The sequence below is a fragment of the Sinocyclocheilus rhinocerous genome, unplaced genomic scaffold (genome assembly GCF_001515625.1).
Source record: "Sinocyclocheilus rhinocerous isolate Xijiao unplaced genomic scaffold, SAMN03320098_v1.1 scaffold2578, whole genome shotgun sequence".
In the NCBI taxonomy this organism is placed as follows: Eukaryota; Metazoa; Chordata; class Actinopteri; order Cypriniformes; family Cyprinidae; genus Sinocyclocheilus; species Sinocyclocheilus rhinocerous.
In genome coordinates, this window is record NW_015643596.1 from 157,676 (window position 1) to 165,734 (window position 8,059).

General features: G+C 38.8%; 1 protein-coding gene across 1 annotated transcript in view; it reads right to left on the minus strand.

Annotated features, from left to right (window-relative positions):
• Nucleotides 1-8,059, minus strand: part of lrp1ba (low density lipoprotein receptor-related protein 1Ba) — a 283,055-nt gene that overhangs the window by 104,572 nt on the left and 170,424 nt on the right. The window contains exons 38-41 of the mRNA XM_016574938.1: nt 7,185-7,311; nt 6,895-7,046; nt 6,494-6,618; nt 5,451-5,822 (exon numbers count right to left, since the gene is read on the minus strand). Coding sequence (XP_016430424.1) covers nt 5,451-5,822; nt 6,494-6,618; nt 6,895-7,046; nt 7,185-7,311 — 776 coding nt within the window. The remainder of the gene's footprint in view (nt 1-5,450; nt 5,823-6,493; nt 6,619-6,894; nt 7,047-7,184; nt 7,312-8,059) is intronic.

Consider the following 8,059-nt stretch of genomic DNA (forward strand, 5'->3'; position numbering starts at 1 on the left):
GAAGACTATTTGAGCTTTATTAAAACTATTTTGCACTGATTTATTGTGTTGTTTACATTTTGTTCCTTTGTGCAGTGGCTCAGGAGATGAGTCTTTGAGTTTGTATAAACATCAACAAGCTGAAAAATAAAACCAAAGTTTTTGGTATCGAAAAAAGTATCGTTCAGGAACCGGTATCGAAGTCAAGGTATCGGTATCGATATCGAAAAATTTTGAACGATACCCAGCCCTACGCAAAGTACAGCGCATTTTTATAACCTGCTTGGGCCTTTTAGTGAAAAACAAAACTGTGCACTGATCAAACAATTATTCAGTCTTTTTGATGTTGCAATTACATAATGCGTGGGAGAATTTTTTTTTTTTGAGTTTATCCCACTGCAACCTGAGCAGTAGGGGTGTAAGAAAATATCGATACACGTGAGTATCGCGATATTTTGTTTGGCGATACTGTATCATTCTCAAAAACGCAATATCGATATATTTTTTAAAAATGTATACAAGATTCATGGCCGTTGTTTCGTTTTGAGATTATATCCCAAACTTAAACAGTGACAACGTGTGCGTTCCGCTCCTGCAAGGTTTGCCCCCGCCCGCTACCGCAAACATTCTAATATTGCATATAATTTTCGCGTATCAGGGAGCCGCTATCAATGGGGAGTATTTAAATCTCTTTTGAATGAGCGCTCACGCTGTTCACTTTCACTTTCGATTTCACGATCACGCGCACTCTGTGTAAAGGGAGCGCATCTTTCGATATAAGATATTTGTCAATGAGCTCCGGATCCGTTGAGCAGCAAATCCTCCACCATGGTCTTATAGGTCATCCCTCCTCTCGACCCATGAGCAGTCAAATCTGACTCCTGCAAGCACTTAATTGTTCCCCCTTTACAAATTATATATATATTCTATTCTATTCCTAAAATAAGAAATATCACAATATATCGTTTTGCTTACAGTATCACAATATATCGCAAAATATTGTATCGCAACCCCTGTATCGTGATACGTATCTTATCGCCAGATTCTTGCCGATACACAGCCCTACTGAGCAGCATCTTTTAAGAAGCCTTTTTAAGAATCACTTTTTTCGGGATGCAGTTCCTCATCCTCAAAACCTCCATAGAGCCTGACAGGGAAAGTGATTGGCACCGAAAAGGACATGCAGGCTCTACTAGATTACGTGCAGTGAACATAAGGACTTAACAAGCGTAAAGCAGGACGCCGACTGCGCTGAAGAAGGACAATACGACACCGGCCTTTCAGAACCAGCACAGTAAATTAATTTAGACCATTTGCCATTGACTGTAGGAAAGGGAAAAAAATCACAAATACAGTCAATATCGCAACTGTTTCTCCAAGACAGCAATGAGATACAATGAAGAGCAAACTGACACTTAAATCTCCTGCTCTTTTGAGAAAAAAAAACACTGTGTAGTCTCACAGGCATCTCCTCTAGTGTTCTACATGAGATCTCAAAAAAGTTTGTTACAAAGTGTTTGCAGATTTGCTAATGTCTGCAATCCATCATGTGTCGCAAACACTTCAAGTCAACATAAATTGCCCATTTGCAACCCATTTAACATCTGTGCTATCAGGCTTTAGGAGTGAAACCGATATTTAATGGGCAGTGTTTGATATTAGCCAGAACTGATAGGAATAGTAAAAATTGGGCATTTGCAAAAACAAAACAAAATCTAATACTATTAAAAAATGCTAATAAAATACTATTAAAGTTGTATGTTAATATTGATATGTGAATTAGATTTTATTTTATTGTCAGTTTTTTTTTTACAGTTTTAGTAATAAGTTTTAGTGTTTTGTGTTTGTCTTATATATATATATATATATATATAAGATATATATATTCTTTTTTTTTTTTTCTAAATAAATGCAACAAAACCCTTCACCTTCCCCAGCTCCACCTGTATAGATCTGTATGGGGTAATTTCATGTGTGTTATATATGGGGGTTATTTCATCTATGTTATATGTGCAGCAGCAGTATTTCCTACATGCTCACAGCAGCATGTCTGTGGATGTATTGGCAGTAGCAAATCTCTGTACTTGCTCTGCCGCCGCAGCAGCGTAGCAGATCTATTCGTCCAAGACCAAACACGTTAACATCACCATGTATATTACAATGCTAAACTCTCCAAGAGTTGTCATGACAGACCTTTAAGTGAGTGTTAAATAATGGCAATGGAAATCTAAAATGCAAAAACCAGGAGGAAATAAGTATGCAAAAATAAATATACAATATTGATATAAATAAATTAATAAATAAATACTAAACCCAATATGATACCATGCATCCATAGAAAAATCGTAAACAATAAAACCAGGAACAAGTGCTAAGAAAGCAAACTTGGCATTAAACAGCAATAACCTGGTATTTGCTTATCAGAGGTCAACAGGAACAAGGCTCCAGCTGAAAATGACTGGTTTTAGGAATGAAGGTGACATGACATTTCCACTTCGGGCTCCGACGAGAGTTACGTAAGACAGCCGAGGCCTCCGTGTTGCCTTGGACACGTCTCCTGTACTATATGTTACGTGTGTGTCAAGTGATCACATCCCGCCTGCGATCCATCACCGTCCTCTGGCTAACAAAGACAGATTTCCCCCGGCTGAGACACAGCGTTGGCATCACTGTGTCTCACTCTTTCTCTAAAGGCCTGAAGGCTGATCAAGTGCTGTCAAACTCCTCTGGCATAGTTCACGCTCGCTGTCTGTCTGACATCTTCCCTCTGCATGTCTCTCTCTCCAAGCCAATACTCTCGCAGTAGCTCTCTTTCACCCCTAACCCACAATCGATTTTCTTCACACGAGGATAAAAAGCCTTCAGGGCTTTGAGGTCTTGCGCGCTTATGAAGTCTTGACTTAGTAAAACCTTTAATTCTTTCTAATATTCTCTCCTAAATTCCCTTAGACTTACAATGGCCTCTCTCTTCATTCATAAACCAGACATGTCTCTCTTAAATGACTAATTATACTTTGGTGTTGTTCGTTTTTTTGTATTTTCTACACTTATTAGCCTTTCCGTAGCTTAGTAACGTGTCTAAAAATAACCCTGAGTTGTGAATAGAGCAAAAATTAAGTGTTATTTTAAAGAAACCGTTCACCTAGAAGTAAAAAAGGCATGTTAATGTGAATCACGAAACACAAAAAATGATATTTTTAAAGAATTCTACTTGCTCATTTCATGCAACTACAAAAAAAAAAAAAATCAGGACTGGAATGTTCAAGCTTCAAAAAGATACAAAAGAGACACTATATTTCAAGTCTTCTGAAGTTATACGAGTTCTGAGTGAAAAACTCGAAATTTAAGCCATTATTCACTAAATTTGGCACATTCATGAGAGAAGCGGAGATGAATCAGGAGTGAAGCTTTTAGATCAGAGCTTTTGAATGAATCAGTTAATTTGTTTACAAAACGGGTCTGAATGATTCATTTATGAATCGGACTGATCTAGTTGTCAAGTTTAATTTACTGACTCAATCGGAATGCAGAAGTTTACAGCTCACTCATCCAGATGTTTTTCCCAAATTTTGACAATATTCGATACATATCCTGATATTATGACTCAAGACTGATTGACTCTAAACTTGAGATTGAGATAAATTTAAGTTTAGATTTAATTATCATTTAGATAGATTGATTCATTCAAAGGATCTGCCTTAATAGAAAGATTTGGTCATAATTCTGGCATCTCTACTTTTTTTTTTTTTTTATAAATAAACATGCCAAATTTAATGAATAATGGCTTAAATTAGAAGAAATAAAAGAAAAAAGAAAAAAAAAATCCTGGAAACTCCAGTTCCTATTCATTGGTATTGCATGGAAATGAGCAACTACATCATTCTTTAAAATTTCTTCTTTTGTGTTGCACAGAAAAAGTAAGTCCAACAGGTTTTGAAACAACAAAATGAGTCTGACTAAACGATGACACATTTTTCAATTTTAGGTAAAGTACACCTTTAAAAAGTCATCAACAGCTTGCAAGAACAAACATGCTGCAATTTAAGTGTAAAATAACCCCGAGGCTCTGTTGTGAGCACAGGAAGAGGTAGGCAGGGTGCTCCTATGACAGTTTTGACAGTCGTATACATGAAGAGCGAAAAAGATTAGGTGTGATTCCTCTGTCTGTGAAAGTTCACGCTGACTGAACAGGCTAAGCTGTTGTCAAAAAAAAAAAAAAAGACTGGGAAGCATTGTTAACAGCGTGACGAAAACAAAGTCTTTATTAATCACCAGCACTGGTGAAAACTATAGATGTCTGAGTAAAAGTCATCGAGCCGAGCAACTGTCTGGTCTTGAACTGGCTTTGATTTAAGCTGCAATGTCAGATTTGAGCCTTCCTGTGAACAAAAGCTATCTTTGGAGATGTTGGAGCAACACAGTTATAGCTGTCAGATGAAATGTACAAAAACATGCCCAGGTCAGATTTCACCCCAAAATCAAAACTATTCTCATGAAAATTAAGAAAATTCTTGACAAATTCCCATTCCCATTCTTGCCTGGTTTTATGAGATTCATCCTTATTTACCGCTCTGACGAGTCAGTTCACTTTAAACTCAACATTTAAAAAATAATATCGTCACAAATCAGCTCATATAAAAAAGTCACTTCGACTAAAGAGCTAGCAGTCATTCCCTCACCTCTATCAGCCCTCAAACAAGAGTACGTACAGACAAGCTGTTTATCAGCTGAACGCCAGCACACATGCTTGCAATATATCAGCATAAATTCATGACACAGGATAAAGCTTAGCATCTAGGGTCAGGTGTAACAATCTGAGCGCCTGCGACAGCCTCGTTTGACAAATATCACATTTCCTCTCAGGCAAGCTATTGTTCAGCACGGCAGCTGCGAACTGACAGCTCTGCAGGTTAATGGCACACTGATTAAATGAGATGCGTGTTAATGTTGACAAGGTTAGGGCCTGATAAATCACAAGAAGTATGAATTTCAATGCCGGCTACTGGGCTGCTGCTTTATCAGAGTAATTGGCTGTACCCTGTGTGGATAATTTATTTACATTTTACCACCGTTAATTGGCCGTGATGCTGCTACAAATATGAGCTGCATTGCAAATAAAGCAAATAAACGTGTTAATGAAAGCACAATGGACAGACAACATCAGGCCGGACGTTCCAATAGAAGTGTTCTGGAAAATGGTCAATAAGTTTTGACAAGTCCATACAACCAATTTCCAATTCATTCAAATGTTTCTCACAGACGTGATGTAAACTATAAACATTAAGGATGTCTGAAAAGCTCTGTAAAAATCATTCATCAGCATTATTCGGAAGGTATCGGCTTTCTAAACAATGGTTAAGTTACACCAGGGTTCTCAATGCAACGACTTACTATGTCTGCAAAACAAAATACAACAAAAAAAGCGCAACTAACAACATAAGCAAGAAAAGTAATTAGACAATATTACTTACTCTCAGCAATGACGCGTTGTCCTGTCCAGTCGTCATTGATGACTTGTATATTCCCATAATGAACATCGCTTAAGAAAATCCGATTGGTTCCGTGCACTTTCTGACGATGATCAAAGGCCAAAGCTATAACGTTTTTAAAATAATTCGGGTTCTCGTACGCCCTGATGGGCGAGTTGAGGTTATTCTCGTCCGATAGATGAATACTCCTCAAAATGGTCCTCTCAGAGTAGAGCAGGTAACCCTCGTACCTGTTGCACCTGAGTCCATCCTGAGCAAGATATCCGTGAGCGCAAGCACAAGTTTTCCGGTTATTCCCCAAGTAAAAACAAAGTTGCTGGCATCCTCCATTCGCTCTGCTGCAAGCGTTCGTACCTGGGTAAGTCAGAAAATCAGAAATCAGACTCCCTACAAAGTTTCAAAACCAAAGGTGTCAAACTCAGTTCCTAGAAGGTCACTGTCCTGCAGAGTTTAGTTCCAACCCTAATTAAACCCACCTGAACCAGCTTATCAAGGTCTTCAGAATTACTAGAAATATTCAAGCAGGTGTTTTTAGAGCTGAACTCTGCAGGATTTTGGCTGCCCAGGAGTGGAGTTTGACACATGTGGTCTAAACAAATGATACAAGCTAACAATAACTTTGAGACAATAGATTCAGCATGCAAACAAACTTCAAAAACCAAGAATTTTCTCAGACATTTACTGCTACGACAGCAAGTTTAATTGATTTATTTTACACATGGCGTCCATCGTCAGGCGTTCGTTCATCAGCAGGAGTATCTAATCCTGCTCCTGGAGGGCAACTTTCCTTTTGAGTTTAGCTCTAGTGCTCATTAATCACCTCTGAACTAGCTAATCGAGGTCTTCAGCATTACTAGAAACTTCCAGGTAGGTGAAGTGGAGCAGGTTGGAGCTAAACTCTGCAAAAAGGTGGTCCTCTAGAAGTGGGATTGGACACCCCTGCTTTATCTGGGATAAACTTGTACTTGTGTGCATTGGTGCAATGTTCAAAGAACAGGAAAACTGCCATTAAGTGAAACCTCAACCTTTCTCCCGATCCTGGTTAAAGACCTTCACATCTTTCAGACTGACACCCAAGCCGCTCCTGATGGTCACTAGGTCCACGGTGTCTTTCTTGGAAGCACGGCGGATGGATCCATTGGCGTAGGCTCTACCGTTATGGGGACATAAGACCGAAAGTCTGACACTTGCTAATCAATGGCCCTCGACTAATTAAAATCAATGAACTCATTAAAATACAGTACACAGCTGGTCTAACAGAAGGTGAGGTAACCCATCCTTGGAATGACATTGAACCACAGGAGATTCTGAAATAATCAAATGTGGTTTTTTGGACTAGCATTGTGACCTTATAGGGAAAATGGGACGGAATCTGCTTTCTTGGGCCATTCTTAGAGACTGTAACATTTATGGAAAAATAAATTACCTGTCAGACCAGAAGAGGTAAGCCCCAAAGACTGCTATGGAAAACATATCCACCCCACTCGATGAGAACACAATCTCCCTCTGCTCACCCCGCTCAAGGTTGATTCTTTCAATCTTGCTGTTGCGGGCGTCGCACCAGTATAATTTATTTTCCTACAACACAGTTTGAAACATCATGCATGTGTTGAATTAAGAACAAAGGGATATATGATCTCGCTCTAAAGCTGCAAGATAAGCAATGAAATCAACATGGACTGCAACCTGCAGCATAAGCATGTAGGGGAAGCAGACCTGATAGTCTATGGAGATGCCGTTGGGCTTTTCTAGTCCGGTGCTAACAAGCACGGCTTGCTCTGAACCATCGAGACGTGACCTGGAGATGGTAGGACTCTGGCCCCACTCCGTCCAGAAGAGAAACCTGCATGAATTCAAAGGAAAATATGATTAAGTAGTCTTCCTGAGGAATTTTGACCTTTGCACAGTTTGAAATCCAAGATTTCTCTACAATTGCAGTGAAAACAAGTATAATGCTAACAGGGTTACAGTTTGTTTGCGCTAATGCGGTGTTCAAGTCCTCCTGGGAAGATCAGAAATTCTAAATACGATGTGTTTTCCTCTCCTCTACCATTCACAGTCCATTTCTAGGTGTAATCAGATAGTACACGGTCAAAAAAGGGGTACAACAACATTTAAGGATACAACAGCTGGGGCCTGATGTATAAACGTTGCGTAAGCACAAAACGGGCATGGAAATGTGCGTACGCAATTTTCCATGCACATATCGGGATTTATAATAAATAAACTAGGCGTAAATATGTGCGCACCGTACGGACACTCTAGACCATGCGTACGCACTCTTTTACTGGAGGGAGCGAAGTAAGGAAGCAAACAGAATGATTTTAAAGTCTGTTTTACATTTGACATACACGTTTAGATTAAATATGACACTCTGAATAATGAAGTTAAGCACTGAAATTTCATGACATTATTATCCAGAAATTACAAAATTTTTATATGAATTTAAAAATAAATATTTGCAGTGGATGTGCTGCTTTCAAACTATTTTCCTGTGGTATGCGATTTAATGTTTTAATCACAGCGAGGATTGCTTAGCGTATGACAATTCCGCTTTAAATTGTGTTCTAAATAGCAAAACTCATGTTCTG